We start from the raw sequence: 26,328 nt of genomic DNA on the forward strand, positions 1-26,328 counted from the left end.
TGCTCATAAGCAAGACTTTTCCCATACAATGAGAAGTAAACCTCTTTACACATTCAAATTTTAATGTTATTTTCTTAGATGACAGATAAGAGCTCTCACGTCCGTAACACAAAATCCAGTTGTGAGGATTGTACACTAAAGATGATGAGCAGAGAAGTAGGCACAGCTTTCACAGCAGGGACCTTTTGGTCAACAGCGTATTTCAACCAAACTTCCATCAGTGTCCTGTATATCCAAAACATCAGGAGAAGTGCATCAGGAGAAGTGTGGCTAGCAGGTCGAGGGAGGTGATCCTCCCCCTCTACTCAGCTCTGGTGAGACCCCACCTGGAGTACTGTGTCCAGTTCTGGAGCCCCTATTACAAGAGGGATGTGGAGGTGCTGGAACGTGTCCAGAGAAGGGCCACAAGGATGATCAGAGGGCTGGAGCACCTCCTCTCCTATGAGGGCAGACTGAAGGAGTTGGGGCTGTTCAGTCTGAAGAGGAGAAGGCCCCGAGGTGACCTCATTGTGGCCTTCCAGTATCTGAAGGGGACCTACAGGAAGGCTGGGGAAGGACTTCTCAGGATCTCAGGTAGTGATAGGACTAGGGGGAATGGAATGAAGATGGAGGTGGGGAGACTCAGGCTAGATGTGAGGAGGAGGTTCTTCACCATGAGAGTGGTGAAGCCCTGGAATGGGTTGTCCAGGGAGGTGGTCGAGGCCCCGTCCCTGGAGGTGTTTAAGAGCAGGCTGGATGAGGCTCTGGCCAGCCTGATCTAGTGTGGGGTGTCCCTGCCCATGGCAGGGGGGTTGGAACTAGATGATCCTTGTGGTCCCTTCCAACCCTGAATGAAACTATGAAACTATGAAAACAAGGGTGTTGTAGGAAAACAAGCTTTTCAGGATAAAACAGCAGAACTTGGCCTGAGTTCTTTAGTGTAACAATGGATTTTATTTTTGTAGGGTCCCCAAGTATAAACTGCAAACATATTTAAGAAAGCATCTGGATTGCAGTTGAGACAGAGGTGCTTGAGTGGCAATTCATACCATATCTCCTAAAGAAAAAATAATAATAAAAGACTCACCACCATTTACTCCTGAATGGAAATGTACACAGAACCAGCTTTTATGACAGGGCTGCAATGAAGCCCGGCTTAACTAGAACACATCTCCTGTAAACCTGCTGAGGCACACATCACAGGAACATCCTTATTATATATGCAAAGGCACCCTTCACAACCTCTTTTCTCAGAACTTTATTCTAACTGAAGATCAGTGCAGAAGTTTAAACTTCTACTTTAAATGGACACTGGATTAAGTTTTCTTGTTTAATCCCGTTGAGGCACACAGCAGATAAAATTCAGCCAAACTGAGTGAATCGTAATGAAAAAAGCAATTTTAGATTTTGCCCCTTTCTGATTATGTTGACTGTGAAGGGATTATTTTCTGATGTTTGTTTGTCAGTCGCAAGTGTCTTAGACATTTTAGCAATTAATTATTTGCTTGCCTCTTCCTATGAGCAACTCACTGCAAGTATTAAAAATGCAGGCAGTTTTCATCATGCACATGGATCATGTGATAAACTTCTGGCACTTAACCAGATAAAGCTGAACTCCCAGAATCAGTTTTCTGATTCAAGTACTCACAAATATGATTTCAAAATCTGCTTCCCATGAATATTAAAACTGGATATCATTGTTTCTGTAGACAGTCTTCCCAATTAACATATTCACTAGAATATTTATGGAAAGCATACAAAAACAAGAGTGTGAACAGCAAAGTGAATCCATTTAAATACTAAGATGAATATTTGCAGCCTTCCTTCATTTCACTTTATTGTATTTTATGAGGTGTTTGCCCAACTCCAGCTTCAATCACGTCTCTCCAGATTACTTGGACTAAAATATACTGTCAGAGAACGATAGTTGCCCAAAACTGGAGTGAAAAGAGGGCAACTGAGGAAAGCATGTCCTAGGAAAGAAGGCAAGCTCTGGTTTTAAAATGTTATCTTCGCAGTTAAGAAAAAAAACACAGTAGTCTTCCCACTCTCTCACGAATTCCCTACTTGATCTCACGCAGCTTCTCTTAAGTTTTCATCCTAAGGTTACATTGCTGATTGTTTCTTTCCTGTGAAAGAAACACAGGACTGCTTCACAGACACTTCAGGGCTTTCAACCTGAAGTGGATCCACCACAGGAACTTGCAGCTCAGGGGTATTCAACAAGTCCAAGTGCTGGGTGCTCCCATGCAGAGCTACTGGCTATGGTCAGAGTGCCTGAAGAGCAGCAAAACACAAAGGGACCTGGGGGTACTGATTGACAGCTGGCTGAACATGAGCCAGCAGTGTGCCCAGGTGGCCAAGAAGGCTAATGGCATCCTGGCCTGCATCAGGAATAGTGTGGCCAGCAGGAGCAGGGAAATCATTGTGCCCCTGTACTCAGCACTGCTCAGGCCACACCTTGAGTACCGTGTCCAGTTCTGGGCCCTTCAGCTTAAGAAGGACATCAAGACACTTGAACACGTCCAGAGAAGGGCAACGAGGCTGGGGAGAGGCCTCGAGCACAAGCCCTACGAAGAGAGGCTGAGGGAGCTGGGATTGTTTAGCCTGGAGAAGAGGAGGCTCACGGGAGACCTTATTGCTCTCTACAACTACCTGAAGGGAGGTTGTAGCCAGGAGGGCATTGATCTCTTCTCCCAGGCAATCAGCACCAGAACAAGAGGACACAGTCTTAAACTGTACCAGGGGAAATTTAGCCTCGAGATGAGGAGGTGGTTCTTCGCAGAGAGAATTGTTAGCCATTGGAATGGGCTGCCCAGGGAGGTGGTGGAGTCACCATCCCTGGAGGTGTTCCAGAGGGGATTGGATGTGGAACTTGGTGCCATGGTCTAGTAGTCATGAGGTCTTGGGAGACAGGTTGGCCTTGATGATCCTTGAGGCCTCTTCAAACCTTATTGAGTCTATGATTCTATGCTTTTTGTCCTGTCAAAACTGAGGAGACTGAATCTGCCTAAGCCATAAAGACACAGTGGACGTGGTGGGTTGTGCTTTTTTCCATTTGTTTGGTTGGCTTTTAGCAATCAGTAATCTAGAGAGCATGTGTCAAATTACAGTGTCAATTCTCCATTTTACATGACCTTCATGGTAAAAAGAATAGGAAACTGCTCCATATAGCTTGGAAATATGATGCTATTTCTGGAGCAATTGTTGGGTAATGAAATTGCCATTTTCTTTCTAATGAAAATTCATCACATATTATTTGATTATTTCCTCTTCCCTCTTTTAAATGCACTCCACCTTTCCTAATTTATTACCTTGCCTTTAGAATGCAACTGAGGAATGTTGGAACAATTAGCTTTTTCATTCAAAGTAACTGATAACTGAAATTATGCTGTCCTTGTGCATTATTACAAACAACAGTAACCAGGTATGCTCAAAGGCTATACTATACTCAAAATGCTCTTTGATATTCTAGTTCATAACCCTAATAGACATTTATGTAAGATTAATGAATTTTTTAGTAGCTGTTGCTGTCACAACTTGGGTAACGCCACCTCCAACGAATATTCCAAGGGAAGCATCTTACTGGCAGTGTTTGAGTGACAACTGTGAAGTAACAGGCTGCAATGTACTTTCTGACAAGAGAAACAACCCCCAAAATGAAGGAAAATTCTATCCTAGAGAATTGCAAACTATTTATAAAGCAGAACATAGGAACTGACTACATTAGAGCATATTTCATGTTACAGATTCACTAACAAAATGCTTATAAAGGGTTTCTAAATGAGATCTCACTGTCATGCTACAGCAACTGGGTAACTTAAGTTCTTGGATGTAAACACATGGATGAGTAATGTAGTTCTTAATCACATGAAGAAGATGCCATTTTCGGACACAGCTCTGCAAATATCAGTAAGGAAAAGAGAACATAAAAAAAACCAAACTGCAAAAGAAAAACAAAAAACCTACTTTTTTTTTTTCCCCTATTCTTTTTTTTTTCTGTCACAGCCTTTTCAGCTTAGTAGAATAAAAAGAAGACTTAGAGGCGATTTGGCTACTTTATGCAAATACTTTCAAATGGAGAAATACTCAGGTCTGACAAGGGAATAATTAGCACGGATTCACCAAGGGTAAATCATGCTTGACCAGCTTGACTACCTTCTGTAATGAAATTACTTGATCTTTGAATAAGGGAAGACCAGGCAATATGATCTCCCTTGAATTTAGCACAGCCTTCAATGTGCTTTCCCACAGCATCCTTGTATCCAAGCTGCAATTTTATAGTCTATACGGGTAGACTATTAGATAGGTGAAAAACCAGCCAGAATGTCAGGTTTAGTGTGGTGGTTACTCGTTCATGCTCTGTCTGGAAGTCAGTTACATGTGAAATTCCTCAGCATCCATGCTGACACCAGCTTAAAACATAAATAACCTGTGAGAAACATAGTGAACTACAATCCAAGAAGTCATAAAATGACAAAACTACTTTAAGTCTCTGCCCATAATACCTAAAAATTCAGGAACATGCCAGCTACTACTCAGTTAGATATTTAGGTTTTAACCAAAGATTTAACTTATGCCCCATCCAAAAATTGTAAGAAAACAGATACAGAAAAATAACAGAAAGAGTAACTAACTTTACTTAATTTCCAATCCTTTTACAGTGCAAGGCTTCTTAATAGTTAATAGGCTTTGCTCCCTGGTTTGCATTTAATTCACAGCAAGAGCTTTAAGTCACTTCAAATACCACGAAGCAGCAAATTTCAAGATTTGTATTGAGCTCTCTCTAAAAACAAAATATTCTACTCACACAGGGATTTAAAGCAGCATGCCGTTATCAATTGTGGGCATAATTAAAATAGTCATTACAACAAGGCAGTATAATATTCTTTGAAAAGCAAAAAGGTGAGGCCTACATTTGCTCAGCTTTTAAAACTCAAACAAAATCAGTACTATTCTACCTGCCAGATCATTAGTTTTCAAGTGTGCAGCCAGCACCTCTTATATTTCCAATTTAACACAAATCCCATAAGTGTTTTATTCTAGAATAAGCTCATGGAGTTACTGCCCATTAAGGCAGAATTTTAAATAACCAGATAAATTTGCATAAGCAAATATTTGTACCTGGCAGGTAACTAATTCAGAAATGTATGTGATACACACTAAAAATCTTTGCATGCTCTTACTTGTAATTTAACTTGGAATCCAATTTTATTTTGAAACAAAGCACAAATTCATCAGCCAGTGTTACATGAAAGAAGCCTGACTTTTTAAACAATGCCTTTTAAAAATTATCACACTGTAAACTACTGTATGAACAGGTTTTTAAAGGCTGAAACACCTCTTCTCATGCTAAGATAAGTACAAAGGCTGATCAGCCTTTTTTCCACACTAGCCAAAATAACACACCTGCTGCCAAACAAAATATCCTCCATCTCCCCTCCCCATCTCCCCACCCCCACCAAAAAAAGCAACAAAAAAGGGCAAGATATGAAGTAACAAAAAGTAGGAGACCCAGCATCTCTCAGCCCTCTCAACCTCTCCAAAATGCTGATCTCCTTTAAGACCAGAAAAAAGTTCAGGAGAAAGACGAGATTATAAGTGCTAGTTACATTGATGTAACTGAAGGTACCTATAAAACTTGAGGAGCATCATCTGAAGAAAGAAGAGAACAGAAAGATACCCCAGCTACAGCAACCCACCACCACCCAGAGGGATATGGATTCAAACTGAGTTTTATAAAGGTATTTTATATAGGTATTAACTGATTTTTCTGTATTCAGCCTTCTAGCACAATAAGCACAGAGGCATTGATTTCAACTAGCAATATTCACACAAAGGCAATAAAAAAAAACACCTCATGTCTGTAGGTTTTGGCAATATAGGCATTTAAATAACTACATCAGGAGCTCATAAAACATTTCAATTCTTTACTGCTACATCTACACCTCACAGAGCAGCATCCCACCACTGTCTGACATTTCACAAACTACATGCCACTGCATGTTCCTTTGTCCACTGAGCGTCAGCTCTCTGAACAAGAGAAAGCCTGTGGTTAAGTGACCATGACCTAAAAGAGATCACTAGGCAAAGAACCATGCCAGACACATTTTAGTGACTTGTACTGTAGGCCCTCCATGTTTGCCTAACTAGGCACTTCCTGATAGTCTAATTTTTGGGACATAAATTAGTCAAGTGTCACATGTCATCAATATATATCAGGTCTCAGGTACTATAAAAACAAGAATTGTGTATAGAATGTGCAGAATGGATGCCTTTTTAAATACTTCTAGATCACAGCATGGGCAAATCAGAAACAGAAGTTCAAAAATAAGAGGAAACTGAAATAACCAGGGCCAGGAATCACCTCCTACTCAGAAGTGAGAGGTAAGGAAGGCCCTTTCTTGGTACCTTGGGAATTATTTCCTATGCAAGCCAAGCCAAATTTATTTAAACTAAAATTAATGATGACTGATTCACATTTGTCTATTTTGAAACAAATCATTTAACACCCCATCCCTCACCCTCAGGCATTATTCCCCACCTACCTTCAAAGCTCCCAGCAAACAGATAAATCCATGTAACAGCTGGCACAAAAAGAGCAGTCAGAGAGGCAGCCAGGAATTTCCGTCGCCCTCTGCAGATTCCCAGCATTCTCTCAGGAGTGCAGATTCCCAACCCAGTGCTGTTCCTATGTTGGAAGCAAGTAGTCCACAGCCTCCCACATATTACTTCCTGAAAAGGAAAGGAAAAAAAAATAAAACTAACATCTTATCTCTCTACAGAAATTTAGACTATGCCAGCGCTTTTAAAGAGCTAAATGAGCAAGGGTAAAAACAGGGTTACTGTAATTGCAAAGCAGTACCCATTTCAAAATTACCCACAATTACTTAATAAAGCAAGTTTTGGTAGTCACACTAAAACAGTAAGTCAATAAAGCACATCATATCACCTAAACAGACACAAAGCCACTCTTTTACTCTACAGAAACCCTGGGCTCTTGGATGTCTATGGGCGCTGGTGCCCCTGGTCAGATAAGAGAAAACCTTCTCTATTTGTTCACTATCTCCCAAAGAGCAGAAGTCACACCAGTGCAACAGTGAGCTGGTCACAGATGGTCATGAACTCAAAAGAACAAATTGGAAAATGAAAGGCAAAGTCTGGGGGCAGAGGGGTGTTATTAAAATTATCCATTTTTGCTAACCAAAAAGCAATGCTGATGAACTGCTATATAAAAGGGAAAAGAATGAGCAAAAATGGGGATACATGAGGAGCTTTAGTCTATATGTGATGAGAAAAGAATGAGATTCTAAAGAGTATCACTGTTCTTATGAAAAAAAATTTATCTGATCTTAACTTTTTCTTAAAATAATTGTTCTGCACTTCAGAGAGGCTAAGATGCTAAAACAATCTAATGGGTTTTATTCACAGGAAAACGAATATAGCTACACTAATGCAGGCATACAGGTCATAAAAATAATGTTTCACATAATTACATAATTTTTTTTATGGAGAGAAACCTAGTGTTAGACTAGGGAAGTTAGAGAAAGAAAGATACTAAGTCCATGCAAATCTAGTTCAGATTTTGTGTGAAAGAACCTATGCTTTCTATTTTAAAAAGAACTGGTCTACATGAATGACAGGGAAATACAGACTGTGACAGTACAAGGTGTTTAATAACAGTGCCCTTTGGCTTGTGCTTAAACTGGCACTAAGCTGAAATAAGCAATTAAGCCATTTCTAGACTGACATATTAATAATGGCTACTCTGTGTCATGAAAATATATCTGAGCTTTACAACTCCAAGCATCTTGCAATAAAAGTCCATTCTGAAATCAAATTAGAGAAAAATTGTGAATTATAGACCAGGGAAATGGGTTCAAAGAACTATGTTGCTGGAGGTACCTGGCTGCAGTAATCAAACAAACTTATGGATAATTCCTCGAACATTCAATGGAGCCCACTTTACTGTGCTACAGTTTAAAAGCTATGATCGTACTCTGACCTTGGAACTGATAAATCAGACTATAATTTGTCCAGAGTCAGAACAAAAAGCATTCCACTGTGTCAGTTTTTCAACGCAATGAATTCATCACCCCAGAGATTTTACAAGAAAAAATTTTCCTGGCTTCATTGTTGTACACTTGCTACATAGAATCATAGAATGGTTTGGGTTGGAAGGGACCTCCAAAGGTCAGCTAGTCCCACCTCCCACAGTGGGCAGCTTGTCCAGCACCCTGTCAAGCCTGACCTTAAATATCTCCAAGGATAGAATAGAATAGAATAAACCAGGTTGGAAGAGACCTTCAAGATCATCGCATCCAACCTATCATCCAACACCACCTAACCAACTAACCCATGTAACCAAGCACCCTGTCAAGTCTCCTCCTGAACACCTCCAGTGACAGCGACTCCACCACCTCCCCGGGCAGTCCATCCCAATGGGCAATCACTCTCTCTGTGTAAAACTTCCTCCTGACCTCCAGCCTGAACTCCCCCTGGTGCAGCCTGAGACTGTGTCCTCTTGTTCTGGTGCTGGCTGCCTGGGAGAAGAGACCAACCTCTGCCTGTTTACAACCCCCCTTCAGGTAGTTGTAGACAGCAATAAGGTCACCCCTGAGTCTCCTCCTCTCCAGGCTAAGCAGCCCCAGCTCCCTCAGTCTCTCCTCGTAGGGCTTGTGCTCCAAGCCCCTCACCAACTTCATTGCCCTTCTCTGGACTCGTTCCAGCAAGTCAACCTCCTTCCTAAACTGAGGGGCCCAGAACTGGACACAGTACTCGAGGTGTGGACTCGAGATGGGTCCTCAGAAACCTCCCTAGGCAAACTGTTCTAGTGTTCCACTGCCCTCATGCTAAAGAACTCATTCCTAACATCCCATCTAAATCTACGCTTCTCTAGTTTGAAGCCATTGCCCCTCGTCCTACCAGTACAGGCCTTTATAAACAGTCCCTCTCCAGTCTTCTTGTGAGCCCCCTTCAGGTACTGGTAGGCTGCTATTAGGTCTTCCTGGAGTCTTTTCTTCTGGTGAAACCCAGCTCCCTCAGCCAGTCCTCACAGGAGAGGTGTTCCAGCCCCCTGATCATTTTTGTGGCCCTCCTCTGCATACAATTTCTTGTGATAATGACAACCAGGTTCTGAAGGTTGGAGTTATAATCCTGATAGTACATTCATAATCTCTAGAGATGCATATTAAAGAAATAATTATTTTACTTTCCTATATATTCTTTTAAATATTCATACTAGTTAGGTTTTTGAACAAGTTGACATGAAGGATGAAATTCAGCTTTTTCTGTGGTGCCATGAATCTAAAGTAGCCTCACGAATTAAGAAAGTATAAGGAGCAACCCTGGACTCCCAATTCAGCTGCAAAGAAAGACTAGGAGTATGGAAAATTGTCCTCATTCAGACAAAACAGCCATATTGTTCTGCACATTCATGCACATCTTTAACTAACTAAGAAGACATTTAGGAAAATCCCTAGACAGACAAGTCATCTTGTGGTGGATCACCCTAGGAAATCACAGAATCACAGAATAAAGGTTGGAAGAGACCTCAAAGATCATTGAGTCCAACCTGTCACCACAGACCTCATTACTAAACCATGGCATCAAGTGTCACGTCCAATCCCCTCTTGAACACCTCCAGGGATGGTGACTCCACCACCTCCCTGGGCAGTATATTCCAATGGCCAATTAGTCCATGAAGAGCTTCTTCCTAACATTCAGTCTAAACCTCCCGTGGCACAGCTTGAGACTGTGTCCTCTTGTCCTGGTGCTGGTTGCCTGGGAGAAAAGACCAGCCTCCTCCGAGCTACAACCTCCCTTCAGGTAGTTGTAGACAGCAAGAAGGTCTCCCCTGAGCCTCCTCTTCTCCAGGCTAAACAATCCCAGCTCCCTCAGCCTCTCCTTGTAGGGTTTGTGCTCAAGGCCTCTCACCAGCCTCGCTGCCCAATGCTAATTTCTTTTAATGGTGCTTTAAAAGATAAAAGAGCCATAAACTATTTTAAAGGAAGTTTCTACCATCTCCTCACCTCCCTAAAGTTATCAATAGCTTCCCTTGATTTTCAAATAGTCACTTTCACCATATAAAAAATCACCACCTCTGGTGATTTTTTTTTTTTCCTCCCACCTAGACAATGCATTCCATGCAAACCCTACACAAGCAATTGTATAAAAGGTGCATGAATGACAATGAAGATGTTTAGCTTAAAGGCAAAGTTTTGAACTCAATCATATATTCATCATTTGGTTTACCTGTAAAGCCTTTTACCTAACACATCATCCTCAAACTGAAAGAAGATACTGCAGTTCTTTTACTTAGTTTTCCTTTCAAGCTCAACAGATGCCAGACCGATGCCCATCATGAAGAAAATGAAACCACTTGTTGGAGCAAGGGCTGAATATAGAACAGGGTAGCACTGCACGTAAGTCTGCCATATGGACGTGCCATTGCAATTCAGACTTCTACAGCATCTACTGCCCTTCAAGCCATCCTCCTACTGAATCAGAATGTCACCTGTTTAAAAGGTCTTACAAAGCAGTTTCATGGTACAGGCTAAAAATGAAGCTACTTCAGATGAGACATTGCTACCTGTATCTTCTCAGTAATAGCAAGCACTATAAAATGGTTCACTCTATTTACACAAAGCCATGCACAGTGTTTCTCCTGATAGTGTTCAGTCTTAACAGCTGTGCTAACTAAGCATCCATAATCAGAAACAGATAGCATGAAATATGTTAGAAAGAAAAAGGAAAAACAAGGATGAGGAAACAACTGCCCAAATTAAGCACAGGATTCTCTGACCACTGGGCTCCTCTTTATCTGTTGCCCAGTGTTAGTATTTTCAGACTCCTCTAACTGAGCCACAAACATCTGCAACTTCAACCATCTCTAGAGGATTTATCTCAAAGCAAGGGAGATGGAAATTAGCCCCAGAACAAAAGGGAATGAACAGGAAAATCTGAAATATGGTCTCAGCTTCACTCCTCCAGACACAATTAGATTTTCTGCTTGTACTGCAGACACAGAAAAGGTGCATGCACTTCAGAATATTCTCTGGCTTGGCCATCAACTCTAAATGTATTGAATGTGCTTCTGAAGTACCATGTAATTGTACTGCAGAAATATGATTAAATAACCAATATCCACAAAAGTTAGCTGTGTGTGCACCATGCTTGCGTGTCTTCCTGTCAGGAATTCAGATGCTCTATACCTCTGCGATAGATCCAGCTCAAGATCTACAAAACCTACTGCACTTGTACAGATCAACAGACATTAAACCAGCAACCTCAGGCCAGCTCACTGTTGATTACTGCTAATAGTGCTATAAAAGGCCACTATCTGGGACATTGTCTGTGTGTAGGGTTACTGTAGGAATTAAAATATTTGGGTTTCTCATTACAAAGACTTATTCATGACCTTCTCTCTACATGGCAACCATGAACAGAACTATATTTGTTACCTTCACATACAGTCAAATGCTTCCATCAACTGTACTGCCTTAGCAGAGTGGTTGTTTTGTTTTAAACCAAGAATTATCTCCTCAGCTAAGTGTAAAACCACTCTCAACCAGTGAGAGCAGCACATACATTAAAGCATGCAACACTACGCTAATCACATTGGTGTTCCACTCCTATGATTTCTTTTTGTAATTAAGGCATGACAGCTCGACTATGTTGGACATTCAACAGAAGTTCAGTAGAACAATGGAAGTAATTTCATTAGGAAAACAAAAATAATTCCCAGTTAAATAGATTTAACTGCTCTACGATAAAAAGCTTTTCCAACCGCGTCGTACATTTCCCTGCATTTGCTACAGTTAATCTTATCCCAGTAATCTTCCATTTGTTTTGAGAGACACTGAAATGAATATATAGTTAAAGCTGTTTATACTCCAGTCTCATGCCTTGGCTTTGCTGTGGGTTGTTTTTTTGAATTACTGTTACCTAATTCTTTCTGCTTTTCTACGCTCGCAGTCACAGAGTCAATGAGCAATTTCTACTGTAAAGCTTGCTTTTCCCTTGGCTCGGTGTCAATGTAGCATCCATCCCTTACGAGAGACTTCTCACAGTTTTTTGCCAGAATCAAAATATAAATAACCTAAAGAGGAAAAAAAAAGCAGTATCTTAGCCAGTATTTTTGTGTTTTCCTTTAAAATGTTGCTAATGTGGGGTTACAATGAGTCTACTCCTTGACAGACAGTTTTTTAACTTGCAGCTCTGTGGGCTTCCAGTTACAGAAGTTTGGTGTCATGTGACACATGTTTATGAGAGAAAAGTTTGGTATCATGAAGGCAGGGTGTGGAATAAACCCAACATTACAAAATAAAAGATGAAAGAATTGGATAGTAAGTCTTTGTTTAAATAAACATCCCTTTGTTAATACACTCCACTTCCCAAGTTCTTAGAAGGAAAATGCCATCTCTGTCTCATCAACCTCTTCACCTTCTCCCACGTGGAAGAACGTGCCACAGAAATGTGCCCAGAAAGGCTGTGGCATCTCCTTCTCTGGAGACATTCAAAACCTGCCTGGATGCATCCCTGTGTGACCTACTCTAGCTGATCCTGCTCTGGCAAGGTGGTTGGACCAGATGATCTCTTGAGGTCCTTTCCAACCCCTAATATTCTGTGAAACAAAGCTAAGGCTCCCTTTGCTCACAAACACTGAATCTTTTTGGCACTGGAGCTCTTCCTTCCCAAATTAGACTTCTTAATCCTCTGGTATTGTGACTTTAAAGAAGGATTTCAAGTAAACTCAGACTCAGCATTCACCTCAGAAGTCCTGTGAAGTGACTTTAAAGGAAAAGATTACAGTAAGGTTTCCAAATGCTATCAAATCCACTCTTTCTCAACTAGTTACAAGAAAATTGTCCTATCTATAAGAGATAAAATAGCCAGTAAGTTGACAGCACAAATGAATTCTGCCTCGGAACGGTGCTAACTGTTTTGAGGGCAAACAGGATTGACACCTCCTTTTTTTATCTTCACTCACTGTGTGCTGTGGGCTCAAAGAAAATTCTATTAGTGTCCTGTTAATCAAAGTTTTCTTGGAAGTTTCCAGCTGCAAGAAACACCACCACGGGAACAAAGATCTAACATGACAGTAGAGAAGTCACAGAGAGCAGCAAGTAACTAATACACATTCATATTTTCCCTTTGTGATTTCTATGTATTCCTTTGTATGCATGTACATGTATATAGATCTATATACGCATTTTTAATGGCATTTGGTTTTCCTTTGAACTCTAGACTGCTCAAAAGAAGGAAAGCCTACAACTTTAAAAATTATCAAGGAATAAGATCAACAGGATAGAAGTCTTTTGCTATGGCTCAAGTAAAATGTCACTGTTAATGTGAGAGGAAAAAAAAAAACATCTATTGGTTGAGAAGAGATGGCAGCAACAACACAGTCATGACAGAAAGATCAATCTTGACTGTTACTCAGATTTCATTTGCAACTCAAAAGTGATACCTATTTTCAAAGCAGTCACTGACCTGTTTTTTCAATGAGTTCTCTAAACTCTGTTTTACTCTCTACCCCTCACCTACATAAGGATATAGCACCTGTATTTCCTGACTCCCCACATTATCCCAGGACTTGACACAGTTCAAAGTGAAAGTCTGACTTGATTTATGCATGGCAAAGAACTAAAAGTTACTACATTTATATGTACTAAGTATATCTTAGAATTTGGGATCCCAAAGTCATTGAATTATAAACATGCTAGAGACCACAGCCAACCAGCAGTGGTAACTGCGATACAGTTTGAATAGCAAAGCAATTCCGCTCCAGAATTATTTTGCACTCAGACTACAGTGTTCCTACGTATACAAATTTCAGGCTTATAAAAAGGACAAAGCTCCTCCTCATTCCAAATCCAGACCTCTCCAACTGAAACAATGGCAGGAAGAAAACCAAACAGCAACACGACACCTTCTCTTGGCTGGAAGAAAACACAAGTACATTGCTGCATCATTGCTTTCTCTGACTCTATACCAGGGCGTCTTTCTTCTTAAGGGCAACAAAGCTGGGGAGGGGTTTGGAGCACAAGCCCTATGAATAGAGGTTGAGGGAGCTGGGGTTGCTTAGCCTGGAGAAGAGGAGGCTCAGGGCAGACCATATTGCTGTCCACAACTACTTGAATGGAGGTTGCAGCCAGGTGGGGTGTTGGTCTCTTCTCCCAGGCAACCAGCACCAGAACAAGAGGACACAGTCTCAAGCTGTGCCAGGGGAGGTTTAGGCTAGATGTTAGGAAGAAATTCTTCATAGAGAGAGCTACTGGCCATCAGAATGGGCTTCCCATGGAGGTGGTGGAGGCACCATCACTCTAGGTATTTAGGAAGAGACTTGATGGGGTGCTTGGTGCTATGGTTTAGTTGATTAGATAGTGTTGGATGATAGGTTGGACTCCATCTCAAAGGTCTCTTCCAACCTATTTCATTCTTCACAACCAAATACTGAGGTCATTGGTTTGCCCAGTCATTAATACCTTTTCTTAGGTATTGTGTGCATGCAACCACATACAAAACAAAATGGTCTTTAAATCAGAAGTAGGGCACTACATGCAACATGCACAAAACCTCTCAACAATTTTGATGCTAACACTTAGCTTCTCTGCAGTTCTCGGACAGTTATTCAAAAGCAGTGTTTACCTTCATTAGATTCCTCTATGTACAATGTTGCTTTATCAAGGAAATGGATTAAAAATTCATAAGAAAGTTTCACCCAGGAGAAAACTATTGCTTGTAGTGTCCCTCCCTGACAAAAGAACCAATGTCCCTCTATGAAGCACAGTCCTATTATGAAAAAAAAATGCACTAACAAAAGGAGCCCTTTGTTTTACTACACAGATCTTAACCTACAGGTTAGTTTTACATGGGGATTTCTAACACCATTAGAGCAGCTACTAACTGTTAGTCAGTTAGAGGGTAGAAAGGCTCTGCAGAGGGACCTCGACCAACTGGACAGATGGGCAGAGTCCAATGGGATGGCATTCAACAAGTCCAAGTGCCGAGTGCTGCACTTTGGCTACAGCAATCCCATGCAGAGCTACAGGCTGGGGTCGGAGTGGCTGGAGAGCTCCCAAACAGAGAGGGACCTGGGTGTGCTGATCGACAGCCACCTGAATATGAGCCAGCAGTGTGCCCAGGTGGCCAGGAGGGCCAATGGTATCCTGGCCTGCATTAGGAATAGCGTGGCCAACAGGAGCAGGGAAGTCATTGTGCCCTGTACTCTGCATTGGTTAGGCCGCACCTTGAGTAAAGTGTCCAGTTCTGGGCCCCTCAGTTTAAGAAGGACATTGAAACACTTGAGCGTGTCCAGAGAAGGGCAACAAGGCTGGGGAGAGGCCTTGAGCACAAGCCCTATGAGGAGAGGCTGAGGGAGCTGGGATTGTTTAGCCTGGAGAAGAGGAGGCTCAGGGGTGACCTCATTGCCCTCTACAGCTACCTGAAGGGTGGTTGTAGCCAGGAAAGTGTTTGCCTCTTCTCCCAGGCAACCGGCACCAGAACAAGGGGACACAGTCTCAAGCTGTGCCAGGGGAGGTTTAGACTCGAGGTGAGGAGGAAATTCTTCACCGAGCGAGTCATTCGTCATTGGAACGGGTTGCCCAGGGAGGTGGTGGAGTCATCGACCCTGGAGGCATTCAAGAGGGGATTGGACGTGGCACTTGGTGCCATGGTCTAGTCATGGGGTCTGTGTTGATAGGTTGTACTTGATGATCCTCGAGGTCCTTTCCAACCTAAGTTATACTGTGATACTTACTTATCACATACAAACAGAATTTTGCATTGTACTTGCAAACCTCTTTTTATTAAATATCCATGTTAAATTTAAAAAGTAAAAATAACAATGAGCTGAGGTGTCTCTCTGGATGAGTGGTTTTTTTCACAAGTTGATGGGAAAGGAGCTTCCCTCCCATGCTCCTTCTTTTTACCTGGCATAGAAGCAAAGTTCTTGCAGAATAATTTGGTATTGGGCACTTTTTAAGTACAGAGGGCAGCTGTGCATTGAGGTTATTTCACATAGGACTATTCCTGAACACTGGGAGAAGGCTTAATAAACTGGAATTTACAAATACAGATTTCTCATGGCTTCTTATTTGGTACTACACAGATTAACGTGGGTATTAGACAAGAATGACATGTGAGTTTAATGCAAACACAAAAGGAGTGTGAAAGTTGTTATCAAAGCTGAACAAAGCTGTAGAAACTAGCCTCAAGAGAATACACTGGCAACAGCACTTAATAAAGAATCCAAATTCTCCACATGTAGAGTTAGCATTTCAAGAGACTCACAGGACATTTTAGGTTGGAAGGGTTCTCTGGAGGTCATCTAGTCCAACACTCTGCACAAAGCAGGTTGAATACTCTTCTTTCAAGCTAATCTGTAATTTGGATGGCTCTTTTCATTTAAAAACTATCAACTGAGGGAGGGTGGTCTGCCTAAGTAAAAAGGGTAGTGGACTAAGGGTTTCTATGTTACTTCCCTTTCCTGAAATTGTATTGACTTTCATGGAACATTTCATTGTTTCTTTGCATGAGAACTTCAGTCTTTGTAATCTCTTATTGATCTCATTATCATCATCATTGTTCTCTGAAGTTCCTACAATTTTGCAATTAGATGAAGGTGCAGAAATAATAAACATAAAATATTTAGCAAGTCCTTTGTAAAGAAAATGAATATACTGAAAAGAATGACCTTATTCAAATGCAGATAATTAACATTCCCACTTTATATTTGACTACAATTCATGATTTTCAAGGTGGAGGAGAGGTTGCCAGATCTTTTCCTGCAAAAGGCAAGGAGGATAATGATGATGCCAAGGATCATCAAAGAATGTAGAAGGCTGTGCAGTAATGAATGGGCCATATAACACAGGAACATGCTTTACACTGGTTGGTGTTTCACATGAGGGGAAAAAACGAGAGGAAGAATGCCTCTTACTGTCTCTCCTAACTCTTGCTTCTACATTCAAGTATCTTTTAAGACAACTGACTCTTTCCATGTCATGCTGGAAATAATTGATACAAATCTAGAGAAGCAAACCTAACCTCTAGTAACTTCAATAGTGGGTCTGAGATTAGGAAAAAGGCTGACAAAGAGTCTTGGAGAAGAATTAGGGTGAATGAGTTCCTCATGCTGTAGTTTGTTATCAACTAGATGGAAGGACTTCACAGAATTGAGAAAACCAAACAGGAATGGCAAAGTCTTATTATGAATATTCACACCTACAAAGGGAATTCTGAAAGACACCCAAGCTTCTGACAGTGAAGACTTATTTCTGCAGCAATTTTCCCTATTAGATCTCAATAATAGTTTAAAATACTCTTAAATATATCTGTATACAAACACATGTATACATATATAAATATAATTCCAATTGATACCAAAGCAAAACCAATACATCAGAAGTACATTATAAAGGACAGACTGTCTAACCAACGGAGCTGAAGTTAGAATAACCCCATGTCTACCAGTCCTGTTTAATAAATGCTTCCTTGTTTGTTCCAAATCTACTGTCTGCTATGGTTTTCCATATACCTTGTGGCTCTTGGGATTTCCTTTAGGGTGAGTCAGCACTTTCTGACACACAATCAGGGCAAGTTTTGAAGAGACCATTCTCTACAGACAGCATAGATGGGATTGCTCCCTCTGTGCTGTAACAATTCCCCAGCACTGCCTCAGCAGGTTTGCTGCCTTCAGGCACTGCTATCATGCAATGCCTGAAGAAGTACAGCACACACCTTTGTATTATGCCACAACTTGGGCAGTTTTTCTGAATCATAAGAAGAAATAAAAATAGCAATGTCTTGGCATCTAAGCAAATCACGTCACACAACACAGACAGTCTGCTTTACAAAGGCCAAGTGCTGTGAATGATGGCCACTCTCCACCTCATGGCCTGAAGATCAGAACAAGCTCTCTGGAAGCAATGCCTTAGGCAGTATAAATGTCATTGCCTCAACATCTATTTTGTTATCTACAGATGGCCTAACATGTTCTTGTAACATAATCATTATCTTTTATCAGAACCATACAGGGCATAATATTTAGAACCTGTGGGCCATGTAAACTGAAGGTAACAGCAAATGCAACGATCATAAGCTTAAGGAGGTCAATTCAGTTATTCCAGTTCAGAGATGGGGATCATGATACTGACCCCAAGGCCAATGATGTGTTGCAACAGATACAAATAATCATTATAGATGTCTGCACTTTATGAAGAAGAATTTTGTCAGTTGCTCATGAGGAACTGTCAGTAAGACAGCAGGAAAATACGATTGTGAAAACAATTTCAGCATGCTTCTAAAAATAAAATGTTTTAAAACTTTTTTTGTTGCTAGGAGATATAAAAATATAGGACAGAACAATACAGTTATTTGAAGGGCAACAAGAGTAGTTTGTTGGATATATCAGTTATCACCAATATTAAGTACTATCAAAAATTATTACTGTAGTGATTCACACAGATTGGTTGAGCTGATTCTTTGGTGATAAATGTATTTCTGATCTCGTAACAGACCTAAAATACATCCTGTGAAAGCAGAAAATGAATGTGAGAAGGCTTCTTTCAGTAGCATGCATTAGCTCTAAAGCACACACTGTTGTCTGCATTTTGAGGGCACCAAGTAAAATCTCCATTTAATTCAATTTCTCTAAAATGAGGTAAACACATTTACACCCGAAAGGTTTCACCTTGATCAAATGTTACTTGTTTGTATTTGTAATCTTTCTGTACACCTTTAGCATTGTGTGAAGTAAAAATAAATGGAGTAATGATTCACATTTGGAAATTTGTGAATGCATCAGTTTCACAGCATCACAGTAAAGCTAAGGTTGGAAGAGACCGCGAGGATCATTGATTCCAACCTGTCACCACAGACCTCATGATTAGACCATGGTTCCAAGTGCCACGTCCAATCCCCTCTTGAACACCTCCAGGGATGGTGACTCCACCACCTCCCCGGGCAGCACATTCCAATGACTAATGACTCTCTCGGTAGAGAACTTTCTCCTCACCTCGAGCCTACACCTCCCCTGGCGCAGCTTGAGACTGTGTCCCCTTGTTCTGGTGCTGGTTGCCTGGGAGAAGAGACCAACCCCTTCCTGGCTACAACAACCTTTCAGGTAGTTGTAGAGGGCAATGAGGTCACCCCTGAGCCTCCTCTTCTCCAGGCTAAACAATCCCAGCTCCCTCAGCCTCTCCTCATAGGGCTTGTGTTCAAGGCCTCTCCCCAGCCTTGTTGCCCTTCCCTGGACACGTTCAAGTGTCTCGATGTCCTTCTTAAACTGAGGGGCCCAGAACTGGACACAGACAGTAGTTAGAAGAATATTTTACTTTTTAAACAGACTTCAACAGATTAAAGAAATCTGCTAATATTGATTGTTACAGCTGACCTTGAAATTGTATTTCATCTCTACAGGTAAAGACTTTTGCAAACTGGTTTTGAAAGAGAGAGACAGTGAAACACATTGAAAGTGACAATAAGTACCATTTTAAACAAGAAATTGAAGATTTAGATAATTGGACAGTAGAGATGAAGGCTGTAAAAATGCATAGTTGAGAGGAAAAATATGCTAGACAAAATGGGTGTTCTTGTAAAATGCCCCTTAAACTATGGCAATATGTCTTATTTCAGCCTAAGTGGCCATTTTAACAACAAGCATTAGCAGTCTCACAACCGCAGATGTCTCAGAATTGAAAACAAGAGGTCCTACCAGGCAGTGGAGGGGAAGAAAGGGCTGCTCTTCTCATTTGCTCTAAAACACCTCCAGAGTGGAAAGCTTTAGAAGTTCCTATTTCAAATTTTACTTGCAACTATGAAAACTAGGGTTCTCTCCCTCCTTTTTTTTAAAATGAAAGCTGAATTCATACTAGAACTTAAAGAACTAAGCTTGACATAAGATGACACTTCCTCATGTCTCCTAAGCAAATCAAAAGGGTTAGCACTCCAAATGTCTACCTGTTAGAAATGACCACTAAGGGATTTTTATCACAACTTCAGTCTGTTACCATGCAGCTCATGAAACTTCTGAGTTCAAATCAAGAAGATAGAGGTCACCTGGATCTGCTATCTTGTAGTCTTTCAAACACACATTGTGTGACAACCTGTTCATAAACTTTAATAAACAGATGCATGGAGTAGTTTGTATCCAATCAAGGTAGAGGTTCTTCAATAGTTTAACTGTTGACAAGACCTTACCAAGGGCTCACATGGAAATAAGAATATCTGTTAAGGTCTTTTCAGATTAGTATTAGAAACTAGCAGTATGAAGTGAAGTTTATGGGTTGAATCACGTCTTTTTAGTGTCTAAAAAGACTTCAGAAGCAGCAATGTTGACTGTGCAATACATTTAGAGGTGTTTTTTGTCATCTTCAAAGCTGTATTCAATAATATGATCAAAACGCTGCATGTGGCATCCTTCTAATACTTAAAGTGATGTTGGCAAATAATTAGACAAAAGACTTCAGGAGGAAAACTGGCTTTTGGACAGAAAAGCTAGCAGGATTTCATCAGGTTGGAAAAATGGTGAAATGCTGAAATATTTCTTTGGGATAATACAACTTTACTTCTTGTGATGCTGAAATATTTTGTCAGTATAAACAGGAAGTTTTTAAGTATTCTCAGCCTTCTTGTAAAGGTCTCAAGTTTGTGTTGTGGTTTTTTTTTATTTGGTTGGTTGGGGGGGGGTTTAATGGTTTTTAACATTCCTGTAACATAACCTGATATTAATATACCAGGTTCTCTAAATTAAATGTCACTCTATTTGCATGTCTTCAGGAGCCCTCGGGGTTTTGAAGTAAAAAATGTAAGAATTTAAGGAAATTTGAGTTTACTGGTTACACAGCAAGTCAATGATAGAGTTAGAAGTAGCATCCAAAAAGCCTAGCTGCAGTGAAAATTCCTCATCTAAGCAATATCTCAGTCCTCATTAATATTTTACCACAGTAGCTCAATAATATTGTCTAAGTGCCACTAACAAAGATTAATGAATCAGGTTTACACATCTCTTGTACTTTTTTTAATTCATTTTTTTTTCCATAATGACATGCTGGATTTTAGTGCCATCTGCAAGGTTATGGGATTTTAGACAGGAGCATCTAAAATTGTTTCACTGTCTGAATAATATGAAAGACTTGGAAGTATAAAAATTCAAAAGTTTAAGTCCAATCAGCATGTTAGTACCAATTGAAACCCTACAACTACCATGGCATATGCTCCAGACACTCAATCTCTATTCCTTTTGGTGCACCAATGCGAGCTGAAACAGGCAGTTTCAGCTCCAGCTGAGGAAGAAGCCAAGGAGTGAGTTTACATCAGCAGAGGAATACTTCCATCCCTTTTGACACAGTCTGCTCAAACACTCCTGCTTGCTGAGGTACATGATTGAAAAGTCTGAAAGAGCACAAACTGGATATCCAGGAGATGCATCCTAGCATGTATGCTAAAGGATGATGCAGATACTCAGCTGCTGGGACAAGACTGTAACTAGCCAACTGTAAAAACCTTGAATGAATGCAGCCTGTGTATCAGGTCCTCGGCACCAACTATTTCACTGTACAAATCCAATCCTGATGGGCCTCAGTATTCACTAACATAGACAAGGCTGTGCCACATCAAGCTGCAGAAAAAGCCAAAGCCATACAAAATATGATGTGAACTGAAAACACCCAGTTCTATACAGCTGTATTAATGAGGAACAATTCACAGGCTACAGCACTGTCAGGAAAAATCAACGGCTGTGATCAAATGCATGTTTTTTTTCTTCATCTAAAAATCAGGCTATAAAAGAATTCCCTTTTTATCATCCCATTTGTGACCTGTCTTATGTTGACGCATAAGAGCTCAGCTAATTAGGTACTTGATAGAGGTAGGGGTTTTTTGGAGCATTTCCCTGCTTTTGCACTTACAGTTGGCAAAGGAGGTAAAGATAAATTACTTAATGTCAACACTCTTTTCCTCAAATCTACAATTCTAAGCAGTTATTTCCTCAAAGGTAGCAATGAAAGGAATTAGATGTAGTCTAACTTTCAGCACTTCAGAGCACTTTTTTTTTTGCTAAGACAGACTGAAATTACACATCTTCATGCTGTAGTTCTAAATGCTTCCAAGGAAAGAAATTAATTTCAACTAAAAGGATGCTCCATTTGAAAGTCAGCTATGTAATTCCGTATAAAGGGCTTGCATTTTTCAGCAACGCTCGCTGGAGCGCTGCAATGCCACAGTCAGACAGCAGATGTCACATTGTTTAGCAAGCGAAGAACCCTCCCTGATGCCTTAAGGAACAGGGAGAGGCTGTGAATGAGGATGAATTAACCCCTGACAACGGTAGGTAATAGAAAGTAATGACACCAGTTTGCCATTTGCAGAAAAACCATAGATTAACCGGCAGTGGGGGGGGAAAGTCCCACTGAATTCTAGAAGTGGCTGGCTTACCCACACAGTGCAAATAACAGGAATGCTGTTCAAACAAAGACTTGCCTGCAGTCAAAATGGCAAGACTTACACGGTTTCCCTCTTCACAGTGCACAAACTTCTTGCACGATTATGGCTGTGGGCTTTACCATAGATCATGTCTAATAAACGGTGTGCAAACATAATAAGTTTTGACCCCTATAGCCCTCGTGATCTAAAATTCTCCAGAAAGAAAATATTCCAATGTTCCAAAGCTCGGGAGTACCAGGGCAGACTGATATGCTTTGTCTATAATCAGACTAAGTCTGAATGTGAGCTGAAAACTGGATTTCAAAGACCAAATCCACCACCTTAACAAGAAGTTATTCCTCTTAAAAAGCATAGCTACCAAATAACCCTTCACATCAGGATCAGATCTCCCACCCAGTTCAATACCCAAGAGCATCTACAGGCTCTCACTTACAGACATTCTTGAGCAGCACAGATGAACATCATACACAGTGAAAAGCTAATTGAGAAGACAACTTGTCTTAAATCTCATTTTGTGTTTTGTATCTAACTAGAATGTTAAAGAGATGACCAAGCTGTGCCAGGGGAAGTTTAGTCTGAATGTTAGGAAGAGGTTCTTCAGGGAAAGAGTGATTTGCCATTGGAATATGTTGCCAAGGGAGGTGGTGGAGTCACCATCACTGGAGGTGTTTAGGAAGAGACTGGATGGGGTGCTTGGTGCCATAGTTGATTTCATCGTGTTGGGTGATAGGTTGGACTTGATGATCTCAAAAGTCTTTTCCAACCTGGTTTATTCCATTCTAGAATAATTTTGGGGGGGAAGTTTTCAGTGTCACAGTTGGAGTCACTACATTTTACAGTCAAACATTTAAAAATTAGGAAAGTCTAAGGCTTTTTTCAAAAGCCTATTAATGCAGTCCTGTGATCTGGCCTGTGCCCAGTGTTTAGTGCTGAATTACAGCTTTAGGAAATACATGAAACAATTTCCAAAAGAAATGACAAATTTTCACAGTAGTTTTCAGATGCATTAAGAGAGAAATTCCAACTTTCATGAGCTAGCCAAAGTCCACTGCAGACAGGAAACTCCAACATTACCCTATCCTTGCAGTCCAAAAAAACAAGAGAAATCTTAGTCTAGGACAGTGAATACTTGCAAGACAGTGAGCACTTGCCTAACAGCTCTGCATCTGTTATTCAAATAGCAAAAGAAACATTGTTGTGCCATGGGACAGGCAGGATACAGGTAATACAGCCTCTATCCTAAGGATCATGAAGGTCTGACCATTTTTTAGTGTTACTTAAGAAGCCAATACAGATCTAGATTTTACCTGTCTCTTCATACCTTTCCCACTGGCAATGCACACTCCAATAGTTAAAAATTGATAGTACAACAATAATCTTGTTCCTTCCTTCCAGTTTTATGTGGGTTAATTTAAGTTAACGCTGGTAACATTATGCAAATGAATAGGAACACAAGCAGGTGTCTCATGTTTACATGCATGAAGACTTTACAGAACTAATACAAAACCATTTGGGTTTACATTTTCACTTTACAGACACGGAAGCAGATGCTCTAATGAGTTATGGAGCTGACTTTCACAGTCTATGAAAATACACACACAAAAGACTTTAGAAGTCTTGTGTGTTGAGAACACAGCAAGAGAGCTGTGATGTGGGTTTGTGGCCACAGATAAAGCAGTCATACATACAGGAGGTATGTAGAATCTGAAACACTCAAGCTAACATCACTTTTCCCGAGGTAGCAGCTGATTTTGCTCTGCAGAGAATTACAGAAAGGGAGATTACAGCCAGAACAGATATATTGCAAATAAAACACCAGAATAAGGTGAGCACTGTCTTGCATTACCCGAATAGAGTGATGGAAAAAGGAACAAGGACACCAACAAAGCTGACAGGAGTGACCTTACAAGCTGCTGTCAAGTCAAAAAGATCATCTCGGTGATGTCCACACATTGTTAAACATCACTGATTGGCAGCTGCCAGTTACAAGGAAAGCAGACACATATCCTTATGTGATGACTCACACTTAAGTCTGACACTATGATTATTAGTCTAGACCCCCATAATTCTCAGATTTAGGCAGCAGGAAAAACATTATCTGAACCAGTGGGTGCATCATTCACTTTCAAACCCTTCATTGATAGAAAGCAATGCCTGAGAGATACCCTATTGCTTTCTAGGAAAGCAGCAGCAAAGTCCAAATCCAAAATAAAGAAAGAGAAGAAAGATGAAAACCTAGATTCAAATTATCTAAGACAAGCTATTAGTTACTTATTGAAAACAGTCGTCTTGTTAGCTTTTATCAAATCTCTAAAGCACAATACATAAAAAAAAGCCTATTCATTTTGTCATTCTTTAGCTTTGCAAAAACAGGAGGTGGTAATTACAGTTTTGGTGCAATATGAACTCTTTTTTTACAAAGGTGGTAATCTAGAGGCAAATACTGTCTGAAGTCTCAAATTAATGGTGATTTTGTTTTTTAAAACCTCCTTTGTCCTTGTCGGGTGTCTACATATCAATAAACCCACTTCTGTGAAGATTCAACAGACAACTGGATGAAGTGCTAGATAATCTCATCTAGGCTCCCTTTTCCACAAAATAACTGCACCAGACAATCTTTTGAGGTGCCTTCCAATGTGAGCTCACACTCACACCCTGAGTACTGTGTTCAGTTCTGGGCTCCTCAGTTTAGGAAGGACGTTGACTTGCTGGAGTGTGTCCAGAGAAGGGCAACGAAGTTGGTGAGGGGTGTGGAACACAAGCCCCATGAGGAGAGGCTGAGGGAGTTGGGGTTGCTTAGCCTGGAGAAGAAGAGACTCAGGAGTGACCCTATTGCTCTCTACAACTACCTGAAGGGAGGTTGTGGACAGGCAGAGGTTGGTCTCTTCTCCCAGGCAGCCAGCACCAGAACAAGAGGACACAGTCTCAGGCTGCGCCAGGGGAGGTTTAGGCTGGATGTTAGGAAGAAGTTCTATACAGAGAGAGTGATTGCCCATTGGAATGGGCTGCCTGGGGAGGTGGTGGAGTCACCATCATTGGAAGTGTTCAGGAGGAGACTTGATGGGGTGCTTGGTGCCATGGTTTAGTTGATTAGGTGGGTTGGATTGGTTGATAGGTTGGACGCAATGATCTTGAAGGTCTCTTCCAACCTGGTCTGGTCTATTCTATTCTATGATCCTATGAACAATATGCTCATTTTGTATAAAACACCACAAGTTCTAGATTTAGACTTTCATAGAAACAATGTGTACACAATACTTTTGTATAACAAGGTCTTACAATGCCTTTAACTCAGAATTCATATTAATACTGCTAGATATAGCAACTAGCTTCAGATATGTAGGTTCTAAGAAGTTATCACCTAAATGATGATCTTTGAGGTCTTTTCCAACTTTGTTGATTCTATGAAATAATGCAAAATTAGGCCTCAGAAGGGAACAGTCATACCAATGAGGCACCCCTTCCCTTGGTAAAACAAAAACAAAACAAAAAAACCCCAACCCAAACAAAAACCACAGGATTTGTAGAAGCATTAAAAATATCTTTTATCGTTATATTTTATTTTTAGCATTTTTACAGACCACTCTCATTCACCTCTGTTCTCTTTGGCAAATACCAAGAGTTTGGGAAAGAGAATGAAAGACCTTTCCCTTATCTGAGCTCCAATAAAAGGAAGGTTGCTTCATCACTTCTAGCTGCTGTCTTAGCCCTTGAAAAGCAAATACTAATTATAACATACACAATCGTGTAAATAGAAAGAAAAGTAATCTATTGTCACTCCCACTAACAAGAAACATGTCCTCTATAAACAGGAACATAACTATAAATTATTATGGCCCCTCTCACCTCTTTTAAACTGAAGCAGAAATTCAATTTATTTCACCACATCACCACAAACTG

General features: G+C 40.6%; 1 protein-coding gene across 2 annotated transcripts in view; it reads right to left on the reverse strand.

Moving 5' to 3' along the window:
• LARGE1 (LARGE xylosyl- and glucuronyltransferase 1) overlaps positions 1 to 26,328 on the reverse strand; it is a 296,670-nt gene that overhangs the window by 206,992 nt on the left and 63,350 nt on the right. For both annotated transcript variants that reach the window (XM_068142337.1, XM_068142338.1), the window contains one exon: positions 6,528 to 6,714. In XM_068142337.1, the coding sequence (XP_067998438.1) occupies positions 6,528 to 6,633 (106 nt within the window). In that variant the 5' untranslated portion in view covers positions 6,634 to 6,714. The remainder of the gene's footprint in view (positions 1 to 6,527; positions 6,715 to 26,328) is intronic.

The sequence above is a fragment of the Melanerpes formicivorus genome, unplaced genomic scaffold, assembly GCF_026170545.1.
Source record: "Melanerpes formicivorus ecotype bairdi unplaced genomic scaffold, bMelFor1.0.p_v2 SCAF_8, whole genome shotgun sequence".
Lineage (NCBI taxonomy): Eukaryota > Metazoa > Chordata > Aves > Piciformes > Picidae > Melanerpes > Melanerpes formicivorus.